This window comes from Falco rusticolus, chromosome 21 (assembly GCF_015220075.1).
Source record: "Falco rusticolus isolate bFalRus1 chromosome 21, bFalRus1.pri, whole genome shotgun sequence".
Lineage (NCBI taxonomy): Eukaryota > Metazoa > Chordata > Aves > Falconiformes > Falconidae > Falco > Falco rusticolus.
In genome coordinates this window covers 264,499-279,871 of record NC_051207.1, presented here as the reverse complement: position 1 = coordinate 279,871, position 15,373 = coordinate 264,499, and the positions used below count along the sequence as shown (strand labels likewise).

General features: G+C 68.8%; 3 protein-coding genes across 7 annotated transcripts; 1 reads left to right on the top strand and 2 right to left on the bottom strand.

The window, feature by feature from the left end:
- Positions 1 to 2,537: 2,537 nt before the first annotated feature.
- On the bottom strand, positions 2,538 to 5,750 carry RTN2 (reticulon 2). The gene is made up of 7 exons (XM_037371914.1): positions 5,723 to 5,750; positions 4,713 to 4,920; positions 4,237 to 4,375; positions 3,643 to 3,712; positions 3,123 to 3,169; positions 2,896 to 2,954; positions 2,538 to 2,781 (listed from the first exon to the last, which is right to left on the bottom strand). The coding sequence occupies exons 1-7, from the start codon at positions 5,733 to 5,735 to the stop codon at positions 2,739 to 2,741; spliced, it is 579 nt and encodes a 192-aa protein (XP_037227811.1). The 5' UTR covers positions 5,736 to 5,750; the 3' UTR covers positions 2,538 to 2,738.
- A 218-nt stretch (positions 5,751 to 5,968) lies between these two features.
- On the bottom strand, positions 5,969 to 8,156 carry LOC119140507 (reticulon-2-like). 2 transcript variants are annotated; one of them, XM_037371915.1, is made up of 4 exons: positions 7,823 to 8,156; positions 6,888 to 6,932; positions 6,374 to 6,773; positions 5,969 to 6,091 (listed from the first exon to the last, which is right to left on the bottom strand). In XM_037371915.1, exons 1-3 carry the CDS (start codon positions 8,049 to 8,051, stop codon positions 6,469 to 6,471), a joined length of 579 nt encoding a protein of 192 aa, XP_037227812.1. In that variant the 5' UTR covers positions 8,052 to 8,156; the 3' UTR covers positions 5,969 to 6,091; positions 6,374 to 6,468. The 2 variants fall into 2 exon arrangements, with proteins under 2 accessions (XP_037227812.1, XP_037227813.1); XM_037371916.1 differs by having other exon boundaries at positions 5,977 to 6,088.
- A 571-nt stretch (positions 8,157 to 8,727) lies between these two features.
- On the top strand, positions 8,728 to 14,020 carry LOC119140505 (vasodilator stimulated phosphoprotein). Of its 4 annotated transcripts, none has more exons than XM_037371912.1 (14): positions 8,728 to 8,947; positions 9,548 to 9,613; positions 10,745 to 10,916; positions 11,337 to 11,505; positions 11,599 to 11,662; positions 11,771 to 11,811; positions 11,936 to 12,153; positions 12,236 to 12,345; positions 12,451 to 12,511; positions 12,735 to 12,777; positions 12,948 to 12,993; positions 13,271 to 13,349; positions 13,433 to 13,490; positions 13,584 to 14,020. In XM_037371912.1, exons 1-14 carry the CDS (start codon positions 8,844 to 8,846, stop codon positions 13,619 to 13,621), a joined length of 1,269 nt encoding a protein of 422 aa, XP_037227809.1. In that variant the 5' UTR covers positions 8,728 to 8,843; the 3' UTR covers positions 13,622 to 14,020. The 4 variants fall into 4 exon arrangements, with proteins under 4 accessions (XP_037227809.1, XP_037227808.1, XP_037227807.1 ...); XM_037371911.1 differs by having other exon boundaries at positions 9,548 to 9,691; positions 11,394 to 11,505; XM_037371910.1 differs by having other exon boundaries at positions 9,548 to 9,691.
- Positions 14,021 to 15,373: the final 1,353 nt, after the last annotated feature.

Genomic DNA, 15,373 nt, shown 5'->3' with positions numbered 1-15,373 from the left:
CAGGGATTCCCTTCGCCGCCGCCGCCGCCGCCGCCGCCGAAACGCGTATTAATAGAAACGGGCGCCGCGGTTCTAGAAACGGCCTGAACCGTCCGGGGCGACGGCCCCGCACCCCCGGTAACACCCCCCCACACCCCACCCCCGGGACCCCCAACACACCCAGGACCACCCCCCCGGACCCCCCCCCCCCCCCCCCCCCCCGGGACATCCCCCGCTACTCCATAACACCCGCCGCCGGGCCCCCCCGACCCCGGGCCCCCCCGACCCCGGGCCCCCCCTCAACCGGTAACCCCCACCCCGGACCGCCCCCCCCTGGGACCACCCATACACCCAGTAAATCCCCCGGATCCCCCCTCCCCCCTCCCCAGGACATCCCCCTCTACCCGGTAACACCCCCTGCCGGACCCCCCCGGACCCCCCTCCCGGACCCCACCCCCACTTCCCCGCCGACCCCCCCCGACCCCAGGACCCCCTCACACGGTGACCACCACCACCCCCAGACCCGCCCCCGGGACCACCCATACACCCATCCTCCCACCCCCGGGACATCCCCCTCCACTGGTAACACCCCCGCTGGACCACCCACCGATCCCGGGACCCCCACCCAGTAACACACATTCCCCCCGGACCCGGTAACCGTCCCCGGGATCCCCTCCTCCCCCCGGGACCCCCACCGAGACACCCCTCCAGGACCCCCTCCCCACTCAGCGCTGCGGCCCAAAGGATGGTTCTGGTAAGGAGGGGGGATGTGTCCCGGTAACGGAAGGGGAGTCCCAATAATAGGGGGGGGGTCTCGGTAACAAGAGGTGGATGAGGATGGGCACCGAGTCCCGGTACCGGCGCGATGGGAACTGCTCCCCGGGGTGTTACCGGGAGGGGGGGGCACACCGGGGGGTCTCGGGGTACACACCTTCCCCCCTCCGGTACGCCACCGGGGCTGGGCTCCAGAGCACCCGGGAGTCTCCGGTACCGAGTGGCGGCACACCGCGGGGGGAGTCCCAGTACCGTCCCCATGCCCTCCATGGGCACCGAGGGGGGCTTCCCGGTATGGGGGTGTCGGCAACCAGAGTCCCGGGGGGGTATCCCGGTCCCTTTAGAGGACCGGGGCTGACACCAGGGGTTGATGCCACCGGCGGGAACCGGCGCTGAGTCACGGCGGGGGAACGGCGACCCGGGGCAGGGGGCAGTTCCCACGCCCCTTCATTCATTTATTTATTCATTCGCTTATTCATTCATCCACTTCCCGTCCTTCATTCATGCCCCACCTCCAGCTCGGGGGGCGGGGTCGGAGGGGTCCCAGTCCCGGTGCCCCGGCCCCGGCCGGGCTGCCCCAGTCCCGGTGTCCCGGCCCCGGCCGGCCTGTCCCAGTCCCGGTGTCCCAGTCCCGGTGTCCTGGCCCCGGCCGGGCTTTCCCAGTCCCGGTGTCCCCCTGCCCGGTGTCCCCATGTCCCCGTCCCGCCCTCGGTGTCCCTATCCCAGTGTCCCCATGTCATTCCCTCCTGGTGCCCCCCGTCCCCCGTCCCCCGTCCCGGTGTCCCCTCCCCGGTGTCCCCCCCCCCCTCCCCGGTGTTCCCCCTCTCGTCCCCACGTGTTCTCCTCCCCGGTTTCTCCACCCCCCCCCTCCCCGCCCCGCTGTCCCCAGCCCGGTCCTGTCCCCACGTGTCGCGACCGGAGTAAACACGGCGCGTGTCGCCCTGGCGACGGCGTTCCATGCCGCTGACGTCACCACGTCCGGCGTCCTATGTTTACGTCGCGCGGCAACGGCCGTGGCCTTGGCAATGGGGGCGGGGCGGGGGCGGGGCCTGCGCCGCTGCATGCCCGCGCGGTCCCGGGGCGCGGAGGGGGGGCGGAAAGGCGGGATGGAGGGAGCTGGGGAGCACACGCTGGGGGACGACGACACGGGAGGGGACAGGGACACGGGTGGGGGTCACGGGAGCTCCCCCGTTCACCGGCTGCTTAGCCAGCGCAGCCCCAGCGGCTGCGGGGAAGGGGACCCAGTGCCCACCCCCCCACGTGTCACTCGTGTCCCCCCACGGCCCCTGACCCAGTGCCCCCTGTGTTCCTTGTGCCCCTCCGTGTCCCTTGTGCCTACACGTGTCCCCATGTCCCTGTGTTCCCATGTCCCCCCCCACCATGTCCCTGTCCCCCCAACCATGTCCTCATATGTCAGTGTCCCCCCCCACTGTGTCCTCACATGATCCTGTCCCCCCATGTCCTCCTGTCCCCCCATGTCCTCACATGTCCCTGTCCCCTGTGTCCCCTCCATGCCCCCCCTGTGTCCCTACATCCCCCCCACCATGTCCTCACATGTCCCTGTGTCCCCCCACCATGTCCTCTGTGTCCCCCTGCCATGTCCTCACATGTTCCCCCATGTCCCTGCCCCCCCCACACTCCCCATGTCCCCCCCAGCTGTGTCCCCCCACCATGTCCTCACATGTCCCCCATGTCTCTGCCCCACCATGTCCCTACATTCCCCATGTCCCTGTCCCTCCCCAACATTCCCCATGTCCCCCCCCCCATGTCCCCCCAATCAAACCTGGTTGTCACAAGAGTTTTTATTAAAGTGTGACACCCCCCCACACGCACAGAGGGGAGGGGGAAAGGACACGGAGGGGGTGACACGACCCCCACCTCCCCCGACTGACCACCCCCCCATGCAGGGTGGGAGCGATGTGGGGGGGGGCCCCGGCCACCCCCACCCCCAAGTTGTCACCTCGGGGGGGACGGACAAGGGGGGGTCACCGCGGCTTCACTTTGGCACTTGAGAGCTTGGCCTGGATCCTGGGGGCAGAGGGGAGTTGGGGGGGCGGGGCACCCCGAGACTCCCCCTGGGGCACCCCAAGACCCCCCGGGGGGCACCCTGGAGTAGGGGGGGGGAGGGGGTGGGGCCCTCACCTGGCTCGGAGGTGACTCAGGTGGCTCCTCACCAGACTCACGTACTGATCGATCTGGGCCTGGGGACATCGGGGACATGGGGAACAGGTGGGGACACGGGGGGGGGGGCAGAGGATACCCCTCGACCCTCCCCAGACTTCCATGTGTGTCCCCCCATGTCCCCAACCCTCTCCATCCCCCATGTCCCCCCATGTCCCCAACCCTCTCCAGCCCCCGTGTCCCCGTACCTGGTGGTGCCGGTAGAGCACGGGGAAGGTGAACGCACAGATGACACCTGGACAGGGAGAGCCATGTCACACCAGGTCCCCATGTCCCCCTCCTGTCCCCTGTCCATGTACCGCACACACACACCCATCCCCATGCTCCACCCACTGTCCCCAGAGTGTCCCCCATCCCCGTGCTGTCCCCATCCCTGTGTCATCCCCCCTGTCCCCAGGCACTACCCATATCCCCAACCCCTGTCCCCTCATCCCCCAGCCATATCCACACCCTGTCCCCTTGCCAGGCAGCATCCCTTGTGCCTGTCCCCATCCCATGTCCCTGTCCCCATCCCATGTCCCTTGTCTCCCATCCCTCCCCCATGTCCCTGTCCCCACCCATGTCCCTTCTCTCCTATCCCTCCCCCATGTCCCCGTCGCCACCCGTGTCCCCATCCCCACCCGCGTCCCTTCTCTCCCATCCCTCCCCCACGTCCCCATCCCCACCCACGTCCCTGTCCCCACCGGTGTCGCTGTGCTGGTGCCGTACCCGCTCCCAGCAGCGTCAGCCCATTGCAGACAGCCCCCACGTAGGTCAGCAGGTAGAAGAAGAAGGCGAACTGCGGCCACAGCCCGGTGGCACCATCACCACCCCAGTGGCACCGTGCCACCGGCGTCCTCATGACCCCAGCCCCAGCCCCTCCCCCCCAAGTGCCCTTGGTTTGTGGGGCACCCCACCTTCCCCTGTCCCTTGGTGTCCCCTCCACCCCCATGTCCTGGTGTCCCCACATCCCCTAGTGTCCCTGTGTCCCCCGTGTCCTCCATGTTCCCTATGTCACCAGCACCCCCCAGGACCTCACGCACCCAGTGCCCCCCATGTCCTCAATGGCCCCATGTCCCTAGTGTCCCCTGTGCCCTCAATGGCCCTGTGTCCCCATTCCCAGTGCCCCTTGTGTCCCCATGTCCCCAGTGTCCCCACGTCCCCTGTGCCCCCCCATGCCCCCTACATCCACAATGGCCCCGTGTCCCCAGTGCCCTCAATGGTCCCATGTCCCCAGTGCCACCCATGTCCCCCAGTGTCCTCAGTGCCTGTGTCCCCACTGCCCTCATGCCCCCCATGGCCCCCCTGCAGGGTGACAGTCACCTTGAGGGACTCGGGGACGCTGTGGACCAGGAAGAGGCGGGTGAGGGTGCGGGTGGCGGCGACGAGGTGCTGGGCCAGGCGCCGGGCCCAGCGCTGCTGCTCCTCGGGGCTCAGCCCCACGGTCCCCTCCGGCTGTGTCCTGCATGGGGACAGGGGTGGGACTGGGACAGGGAGCACAGAGACAAACCAGTGGGGGGGGATGGGGACCGCAGGGACAGCTGTGGAGATGGGGGTGGCAGGGACACGCCATGGGGTGGGGATGGGGACCACAGGTCCACCCTGTGTCATGGGGATGGCAGGGACAGGGCACAGGGATGGCAGGGCCACCCCACAGGGACAGGGACATCAGGGCCACCCTGGGTGAGAGGACAGGGACATCAGGGCCATCCCCCACTATGGGGACAGCGACAGGCAGAGGGGTGGCACCAGGAGGGTGCCGGTGACCGCCCCCTCAGGGTCCCCAGGGTGTCACTCACCGGCAGGGTGGCTCAGGTGGGTGGCGGCGCAGCACTCGCAGGGCAACACGATGCAGGCGCAGGGGGACGGTGACAGCCAGCGTGGCCAGCGCCCCGTAGGCGCCCACACTGATGGCACTGAACCGCGCTAGGCACCCCAGGGTGCCCAGCACCCCAACCAGCACCAGCGCCGACCGCCCCGGTGCCCGCCAGTACAGCAGCTCCCACACTGCAGGGACACAGCGCTGCGCCCAGGGCTCCCCCAGTATCCCTCCCTACCGCCCAGTATATCCCAGTATCCCCTCAGTACTCCCAGAGCCCCTCCAGAGCCTCCCAATATCCCCCCCAGTGCCTCACAGTATACTCTCAGTGCTCCCAGCACCCCCCAGTATCCCTCCCCATGCTCCCCAGTATCCCCTCCAGCACCTCCCAGTGCCCCTCTAGAGCCTCCCAGTAATCCCTCAGTGCTCCCAGAGCCCCTCCAGAGCTCCCTAGTATCCCTCCCAGTGCCCCCCAGTATCCCCTCCATCCTCCCAGAGCCCCTAGTATCCCCTCCAGCACCTCTCAGTATCCTGCACTATCCCCTCAGTGCTCCCAGAGCCCCTCCAGAGCCCCCAGTATCCCCCCAGTGCTCCCAGAGCCCCTCCAGAGCCTCCCAGTGACCCCCAGGATCCCCTCCAGTGCCCCCAGTATGCCCTCAGTGCTCCCAGAGCCCCTCCAGTATCTCCTCAGTCTTTCCAGTGCCCCTCCAGCGCTCCCAAATGCCCCTCCAGTAGCCCCCCAGGCTCCTCCTAATGCTCCCGGATCCTCCCAGTGCTTCCCAGTATCCCCCCTCCAGTGCCCCCCCCATACCCCCTCCAGCCCCACAGGGGCCCCTCTAATACTCCCAGTCCCCCCCCCCCCAGTGCCTCCCAGTACCCTCCCCAGTGCCCCCACGGCGCCCCCCCCAGCTGTCCCCCCCCCCGAGTGACAGCCCCAGCTGCGGGGAAGGGGAGCGCACCCCCCCCGCCATGGGTGCCCCCCGCACCCACCTTGGCCCTCCATGGCTCCCGCGGGTGCTGCTGGGGTGGGGGGGGGTGGGGGGGTGTCACCCCTATATTTAGCCACCAATCCCAACTGGATGCCTGGGTCCACCCTGCAACCGGATCCCCACCCCCCCACCCCCACCCCCGCCGTGATCTCCCCTCCCCCCACCCCCCCCCCCCGCAGTGCCCCGGGGCTCTGATTGGCTGCTCACCCAGGACATCAGATGCCGGCGGGCTCAGTGATTGCTCAGGGGGCGCTGGGGGAGGGTCCGGGATTGAGGGAGGGTCCGGGGGGGGGCGCGGGGGGCGGCAGGAGCAAGGCGCCCCCTGCGGATTGGGGAGGGACTGCGGGCGGGGGTTGGGGCGCAGGAGCTGCTGTGAGAAAAGAGGGGGGGAGGGTCAGGGGGCTGTCAGGGGCCCACCATCCCCATGGCCCCGAGCCCCCCCTCCCCCCCCCCAGGTCCCCCCCATCGCCCCCAGCTCCCCCCAGGGGTGCCCCAAACCCCTTCACATCCACAAACCCACCCACATTGGGGACCCCTCCCCATTGCCCCAGCCCCCACAGGGACCTCCCCCTGACATGAGCCCCCCGCCCCGGGTGCCCCAGGGATTCTCACCACCCCAAGCCCCCCCCCAACACCCCACCCCCCCCCATACCCAGGCTCATCAGGGTCTCCTCAGTCTCAGGGCCCCCCAAATCTGGTAGGGCCCCCCCGACCTCCAGCTGCCCCTCGAGGGGGGGCGGGGGCTCCTCAGGACGTTTGGGGGGGGCTCTGGCAGCCAAGCGGGGGTCCGGCCCCCGGAGGGGCCCCCCGGGGAGTCCTGAGCTCAGGCGGGGTGGGCGGCCCCGACGGGAGTCTCGACGACAGCGGGGGGCCGGCTCGTTGGAGGACCCCCCGCCTTGAAAGGCGATGTAGGAGAAAGTGAGTTCCCGGGGGGGGTCCCCGGGGTTCCCCCCCTGCTGCTGTCACTCCATCTTCATCCTCCTCCTCCTCCTCCTCCTCGGGGGGCTCCGATGCCACCTGCAGCTCGGGGAAGTCCGACTCCTCGTTGCCACCTTGGGGGGGGGGGCGTCAGAGGGGTCAAGGAAGGGGGGGGTTGGGTCATCCTCATGGTCCCCCCTCAACAAAGGTGCACCCCAAAATGGGGGGGGGGGGTCGCCCCTGCTCACCCTCCGTGGAGTCCGGCGTGGTGGAAGCCGTGGATGGAGCCTCTTCTGGTGGTGGGGTGGGGGGAGCAGGGGGATGGGGGCGCGTGGCCACCCCCTGCCCCATGTCCCTGTTGTGTCCCCGCAGTGCACGGTGCCCCCCCGCCCCAAAACCTGCACCAACCCTCCCAGGCCCTATGCCCCCCCCCCCGGGTGCCCCCCTTCCCCCGGGCACGCCCTGTCCCGGTGCCCCCAGCCCCATCCCAGCCCGGTTCCCCCAGTCCCTTCCGGTGGCCCCAAACTCTCCCGGTGGCCCCGGACCCAGTGCCCCCGGTCCCTTCCCATTCCGGTGCCCCCAGCCCCTCCCGGTGCCCCCGGCCCCGGCCCCTCCCAGCGCCCCATCTCTGGTACCTTCACATCAGATCCCGCATCCCCGGCCCCTCCTGATGCCCCCAGCCCCGGTGCCCTCAGCCCGGTTCATCGTCCCCGGCCCCTCCCAGCGCCACATCCCAGTACCCTCATCCCGGTTCCCGCATTCCCGGCCACTCCCGGTACCTCCAGCCCCGGATCTCCCAGCTCGGGTACCTCCATCCCTGGCCCCTCCCAGTAGCCCCATCCTGGTATCCCCATTCCTGGACCCTCCCGGCGCTCCCATCGCGGTGCTCCCATCCTCGGCCCCTCCCGGTACCCCCATCCCGGTACCTCCATCCCCGACCCCTCCCGGTACCCTCATCCCCGGTACCCGCATCGCCGGTGCCCCCGGCCCCTCCCGGTACCCCGATACCCGGCTACTCCCGGTGCCTTCACCCTCGGTATCCGCATCCTCGGTACCCCCAGCCACTCCCGGTACCGCCACCCCCGGCCCCTCCCGGTAGCCCCAGCCCGGTACCCCAGCCCCTCCCGCCGCCCCATCCCCAGCCACTCCCGGAGCCGCGGCCCCTCCCGGTGCCGGTGCGTACTGCAGTGGGCGAAGCCCAGGACCTGCCCCATGGCGGCGGCCCCCGCATGGGGCTCCCGGTTGCCCCCGGGCCGGCCCCGCCGCGCATCACCGCACCGCCATGGCGGGGCCCGCGGCGGACAAAGGGCGGCGGCGGGGGGGCGGGGCTGGGGGCGGGGCCCACCGGGGGGCCGGGCACCGAGACCGGCATCTGCTACCGGGCGCCGGCATCTGCTACCGGGCACCGGCATCTGCTACTGGGCACCGGATACCGGTACCTGCATCGGCATCTGCTACCTGGCACCGGGGTCTGCTACCGGGCACCGGCATCTGCTACCGGGCACCGGCACCGGCTACCGAGCACCGGCATCTGGTACCGGGCACCGGGCACTGGGACCGGGTACCAGGCATCGAGACCGAGACCTGGCACCGGTACAGGGGTCTGGCACCAGGATCTGGCAGTGGCTACCGGGCACCGGGATCTGCTACCGAGCACCGGCATCGGGCACCCGCACTGGGCACTGGCGTCACCCAGGACTCCTTGGAGTGCCCAGAATCCCCCTCCCAGTATATTCAAGAATCCACTCCAGTATGCCCTAGTGCCGCCCAGTACCTGTCAAAGTCCCGACAGTGTCTTCCCAGTGCCCCCAGTATTACCTCAGAGCTCCCCGTTGCCCTCCCAGTGCCTCCCCAGTGCCCCCAGCATCACCTCAGAGCCCTCCATTGCCCTCCCAGTGCCCCCCCAGTATCTCCCAGTGCCCCCAGTATCATCTCAGAGCCCTCCATTGCCCTCTCAGTGCCCCCAGTATCACCTTAGAGCCCCCCCGGTGCCTCCCAGTGCCCCCATTGCTCTCCCAGTACCCCTAGTGCCCCTCCAGAGCCTATCCAGTACCATCCCAGTTCCCCCAGTCCCCAGAACTGGACAGCTTTGGGGGGCACTGGGGGGTGTGTGTGTTACTGCTCCGCTCCCCAGATAGGTGGGGACCACTCGAAGCCGTTGCCCTTTTAAGAAGGCGGGCACGGCCGGCACCGGGGGCGTGGCCATGGGGGGCGTGGCCGCGGGCCGGGACCGGCCGGTCCCCCCCCCCCGCCGCCACCGGAAGGGCCGGGACCGGCCCCAGTGCCTCGCCGCAGCCACCAGCATGAGGTGAGCGCCCGGGAAACTGGGAGCACTGGGGAGCACCGGGACTTGGCACTGGAAGTACTGGGCAGGACTGGGAGCTAGCACCAGGGGATACTGGGAGCACTGGGGGCACTGGAAAGCATGGGGAAGTGGCACGGGGAGCACTGGCGGCACTGGAAAGCATGGGGAAGTGGCGCTGGGAGCACTGGGGACTGGTACTGGGAGTACTGGGGGCACTGGGGAGCACAGGGAAGTGGCACTGGGAGGTACTGGGGGGCTCTGGGAGGGTACTGTGGGCACTGGGCAGGACTGGGAGCTGGCACCGGGGGGTACTGGGAGTACTGGGGGCACCGGAAAGCGTGGGGAAGTGTCACTGGGAGCACTGGGGAGTGGTACTGGGAGTACTGGTGACACTGGGAAGCACAGGGAAGTGGCACTCGGAGGACTGGGGAGCACCGGGAGCTGGTACTGGGAGCACCGGGCAGTACTGGGAGCTGGCACCAGGGGGTAGTAGGAGCACTGGGGGCACTGGAAAACATGGGGAAGTGGCACTGGGAGCACTGGGGACCGGTACTGGGGGGTACTAGGAGCACTGGGAATACTGGGAGCACTGGGAATCACCAGGAGCTGGCCCTGGGAGTTTGCACTAGGAAGGACCGAGGTCACTGGAACGGGGGAGCACCGGGAACGGTACTGTGGGCACTGGGAACTGGTATCAGGAGCACTGGGGAGCACCAGTACTGGGGGCACTGTGACCATTTGGAACTGGTATTGGGGGCACTGGGAATACTGGGGAACACTGGGAACTGGTACTGGGAGCAATGGGGAGTGCTGGGAACTGGTACTGGGGATGCTGGGAACACTGGGGAGCACTGGGAATTGGCACTGGGGATGGGGGGAGCACTGGGAAATGGTACTGGGAATACTGGGGAACACTGGGAACTGGTACTGGGAGCAATGGGGAGTGCCGGGAACTGGTACTGGGGACGCTGGGAGCACTGGGAACTGGTACTGGGGACACTGGGAATACTGGGAAGCACCAGGAACTGGTACTGGGTGCACTGGGAACACCGGGGAGCACTGGGAACTGGTACCAGGAGCAATGGGAGCACTGGGAACTGATACTGGGAGCACTGGGAACTGGTTCCAGGAGCACTGGGGAGCACCAGGAACTGGTACTGGGGAGCCCTGGGAGCCGCCCCGGTAATGGGAGGGTCCCCCGGGTGGATGCCCCCCCCTGCCCCCAGTTTCCCCTTTGCGGGAGGGGTGGGGTGTGTCCCACCCCCCCGCGGGGGGAGGGGCCGGCCCGGACGCACTCTGAGGAAGTGGGGGAGGGGCAGGCCCGGACGCTGGGTCCTGGTGGAGAAGAGGAAGGAAAAAGGGGGGGTGTTGGGTGCTGGGGTGCGCTCGTGGGTTGGCTGCTGGGGGAAAGTGAGGGTGTCCCCCCCATGGGGACGCCCATGCTGGGGGGGGGGGTCAGCAACCTGGGGGTCCCACCCATGGAGGCCCCCATGCTTGGGGGGAGGGGGGGTGTCATCACCCGGCGGGGTGCCCATGCTGGGGAGGGGGGGGTCAGCACCCAGGGGGGTGCCGATGCTGGGGGGGGAGGGGTGTCAGCACCCAGGGGGTCCCACCCATGGAGGTGCCCATGCTTGGGGGGGGGGGGTGTCATCACCCGGCGGGGTGCCCATGCTGGGGAGGGGGGTGTCAGCACCCAGGGGGGTGCCCATGCTGGGGAGGGGTCAGCACCCAGGGGGTCCCACCCCACAGGGGTTGCCCCCCCTGCTGGGCGCCTCCCCACCCTTGCCCCCCCCCCGGCAGCGAGACGGTGCTGTGCAGTGCCCGGGCCTCAGTGCTGCTCTACGATGACACCCACAAGCAGTGGGTGGCAGCTGGGGGGGGTCCGCAGACCCTCAGCTGCGTCCAGCTCTACCACCACCCTGGCACCAACGCCTTCCGCCTGGTGGGACGCAAGATGCAGCCCGACCAGCAGGTGAGGGTGCTGGGGGGCACCCATGGGTGCCGGGGGTGGGTGGGGGGTGGGGTGGGGAAGGGGCAGTCTTGGTGTGGGGGGCTATGGGGTGACGCTGGGCATGGGGCACCCTTGGGGGTGGGGGGCTATGGGGTGACGCTGGGCATGGGGCACCCTTGGGGGTGGGGGGCTGTGGGGTGACGCTGGGTATGGGGCACCCATGGGTGTGTGAGGGGCTGTGGGGCAATGCAAAGCATGGGGGGGGCTCAGTGGGACCACCCTGGCTATGGGGGGGCTCTGTGGGGCACCCCTGGGTATGGAGGTCTCTATGGGGTATCTGTGGGTGTCGGGGGGCTCTATAGGGCCCCCCCCCGTGTATGGGGGGGCTCTGTGGGCCCCCTCCGGATGCTGGCCCCACTCCTCCCCCACGGGTGCCCACAGGTGGTGCTGAACTGCCCACTGGGGAGGGGGCTGCGCTACAGCCAGGCCACCCCCCAGTTTCACCAGTGGCGTGAGGCCCGGCGGGTCTGGGGGCTCAGCTTCGGCGCCCCCCGTGAGGCCGCCCTCTTCGCTGCCGCTGTCCTGCGGGCCCTGCGGGCGCTGGAGGAGGGTGAGGAGGGTTTGGTTTTTTTTTGGGGGGGGGGCACTGGGGGTACTGGAGGGGGCTTGACCCCATGACCTTTTGTGTGTGTCCCCCACCCAGGCACCCCCCTGTCCTGGCCAGACCCTGACGGTTCAGCTTCAGAGGAGCCCGAGCAGCAGGAGAGGTGGGGACCAACCAAATGGGGGGGGGGGGGGGGGCACCATGATGGGGGGGGGCTGGGGGTGGTCCCCCGTGTTGGGGAACCCCCCCTTACACCACCACTCACCCCCAGGCATGTGCTGGAGGACCCCGAGCGCCGTGTGGCACCTGCAGGTGGGTGACGGGGGGGGGGGGTCCCAGGCTGACCCCCCCCAACACTGCAGATGCCTTCCCCCCCCTTTCCCCCCCCACCCCCCCCAAGACCCTCACCCCTCTAAACCCTGTCGTCCCCCCCCAGGCACCCAGGCTATGCCCACTGGAGGCCCTCCACCCCCCCCCGGCCCTCCTCCACCCCCCGGCCCCCCCCCACCCCCTGGCCCCCCCCCAGCCACGGGGGTCCCACCGGCCCCCCCCTTACCACCAGCAGCAGCAGGGGGTGCTGCCGGGGGGGGTCCCGGGGGGGTCTCCGGTTTTGCAGCTGCCATCGCGGGAGCTAAACTCAGGAAAGTCAGCAAGGTGAGGGGCATAATTTTTTTTGGGGGGTGGGGGGATAAACTGGGGGGGGGGGGGCTCTGCATCACCCCCTTTCTCCTGGCAGGATGAGGCACCGGGTGCGGGAGCTCCCCCTGCGCCCCCCAAGGGCGATGGTGCCCGGGGAGGGGGCGGGGGGGGGCTGATGGAGGAGATGAGCGCCATGCTGGCCCGACGGTAAGAAATGGGGGGGGGGGGGGGGATGATTGGGGGAGAGCACCCCCCTCTGCCCCCCCCGCCCCCAAAGGTGGGGCATCCCTGTACCCACACTGCCCCCCCCAGGAGGAAAGCCACCCTGCATGGGGACAAGCCAGTGCCAAAGAAGGACGATGACATCACCAGCGTGAGTGCCCCCCCCCCCCAAATACCAGTTGTAGCCCACCCCCACACTGGGGGGGCACTCTGTCTGTGCCCCCCCACCTCACCCCACCACGAGGATAGGCAATCCCCTTGTCCTCAGGTGCTGCCCACCCCCCCGCCACAATCCAACCCCCCTCCCCGTCTACCACCCCCACCGCGTCCAACCCCACGCCCCCCAGACCCCTCTCTCTGCCCCCCCCCCGCAGGACGAGGTGGAGCCGGGCACTAGGACCCCGGGGCAGCCCGTGGGTGAGTGCGGGGAACTACAACTCCCAGCGTGCCCCGCGGCCCACCCCCATGGCGGGGCATGCTGGGAAATGTAGACCTGCAGCTGGGGGAGCATTGAGGGGCACCCCTAGGGGAAGGGGAGGGGGGGTGGGGTCTGGGCCCCCCACCCCCTCACTGTTCTCCCCCTGCAGAGCCTGTGCGGAGACCCTGGGAGAAAGCCAGCTCCACACTGCCCAGGTGGGGGGGGCGACCTGGGGGGGGGGGCACTTGGCGGGGGGGGGCACCCAGGGGGCTAGAGGAGGGTTTTGGGGGGTGGGCACCCAGGGGCTAGATGGGAGGTCCTGGGGGGGGCCCATGGAAGGAGTATTGGGATGCTGGGACGGGTGTCTCTGGTACCCCCAGAGGATTTGGGGGTCAGTTGCTGGGACTGGGGGGGAGGTTGGGTCCCCAAGATGGGGGGGGGCACCCAGTCTGGTCTTGGGGGTCCCCCCAACTTACTTATCCCCTTCCCCAGGATGAAGTCAGCCATCCCAGCTGCCCCCGCTGACCCCCCCAGCCCTGCTGATGAGCCTGACCTGGAGCGAATGAAACAGGTACGGGGGTGGGGAGTGTGTTTGGGGGGTGGGGGAGTCTGGGGGGGGCCCCCTCAAATCCCCTCACCCTGTGACTCCCCCAGGAGCTGCTGGAGGAGGTGCGGAGAGAGCTGCAGAAGATGAAGGAGGAGATCATTGAAGGTGGGGGGGAGGGCTCAAGGGGTATTGGGGGGGGGGGGGCAGGGTGAGGGCTACTTGCCCATCTCCCCCCAGTAACACTGTACCCCCCCCCAGCATTTGTGGTGGAGCTGCGGAAGCGGAGCGCGCCCTAGCCACCCCCACACTGAAGATGGGGGAGGCCCCCCCTCCTTCCTCCCCATCACCTCACACACATCCCTCCCCTCATTTCACCCCCCCACTGCCCTGGGGAGGGGGGGCGGCTCTAGGCTGGACCTCCCCCCCCGGGCTGTGCCTTACCGGCTGGGGGGGCCCAGACAGCCCCCCTCCCACTGTGCCCCCCCTCACCACCAGTTTGAGGACCCCTTTTTTTTATAGTGGGAGGGGGGGGGGCAAAAGAGGGGTGCCCCCCCTTTCCCCACCCCCGGGGTCGTTTTTTATGCCACTTTTGGGTTTTTCACCTTTTTTTGCAATTTTTTTTTTTTTGGGGGGGGGGAGGGGTGTATCATGCCTCCATCCCCTGCCCCCAATAAATACAGTTGTTTTGTACATGACACCTGTGTCCATGTCACCCGTGGGACACCCCCGTACCCCGCCCCCCATCATAGCAATGAGAGGGACAGTAAGGGCTTTGCTTTGCTTTAATGGCACCTGCCTCCCCCCTTAGCCACGCCCCCATCAGCTCCCCACCAATCGCAGCCCCCTCACCTGGCCCTGCCCTCCAGTGGCCCCACCCCTTCCACCCTCCACCCCCCACCCTCAGCCATGCCCCTTCCATGCCACGCCCTTAGCCCCACCCTTGTGATGCTTCACTCTTAGCCCTGCCCCCTCCAGCCCCACCCCTTAGTCCTGCCCCCTCCATGCCCTGCCCACCATCCTTGAACCCATCCTTTGCCGTGCTCCACCCTTAGCCCCGTCCCTTTCATGCCACACCCACTCCAGCCCCACCCACCACCCTTAGCCCCACCCTGTGACATCTCACCCTTAGACCCACCCCTTTCATGCCCCACCCACTCCAGCCCCACCCACTCCAGCCCCACCCACCACCCTTAGCCCCACCCTGTGACATCTCACCCTTAGACCCACCCCTTTCGTGCCCCACCCACCACCCTTAGCCCCACCCACTCCAGCCCCACCCACCACCCTTAGCCCCATCCACTTCAGCCCCACCCACCACCCTTAGCCCCACCCTGTGACATTTCACCCTTAGACCCACCCCTTTCATGCCCCACCCACCACCCTTAGCCCCGCCCTGACATTTCACCCTTAGCCCCACCCCTTTCATGCCCCACCCACCACCCTTAGCCCCGCCCTGTGACATTTCACCCTTAGACCCACCCCTTTCATGCCCCACCCACCACCCTTAGCCCCGCCCTGTGACATTTCACCCTTAGACCCACCCCTTTCATGCCCCACCCACCACCCTTAGCCCCGCCCTGTGACATTTCACCCTTAGACCCACCCCTTTCATGCCCCACCCACCACCCTTAGCCCCGCCCTGTGACATTTCACCCTTAGCCCCACCCCTTTCATGCCCCACCCACCACCCTTAGCCCCACCCACTCCAGCCCCACCCACCACCCTTAGCCCCATCCACTTCAGCCCCACCCACCACCCTTAGCCCCACCCTGTGACATTTCACCCTTAGCCCCACCCCTTTCATGCCCCACCCACCACCCTTAGCCCCACCCCTTTCATGCCCCACCCACCACCCTTAGCCCCACCCCTTTCATGCCCCACCCACCACCCTTAGCCCCACCCTGTGACATTTCACCCTTAGCTCCACCCCTTCCATGCACCACCTGCTAACTTGGCCTCGCCCCTTCCATGCCCCACCCACCACCGTTAGCCCCACCCAGCCCAGACCCACTCACCACCCTTAGCCCCGCCCCTCAAGCTCCACCCTC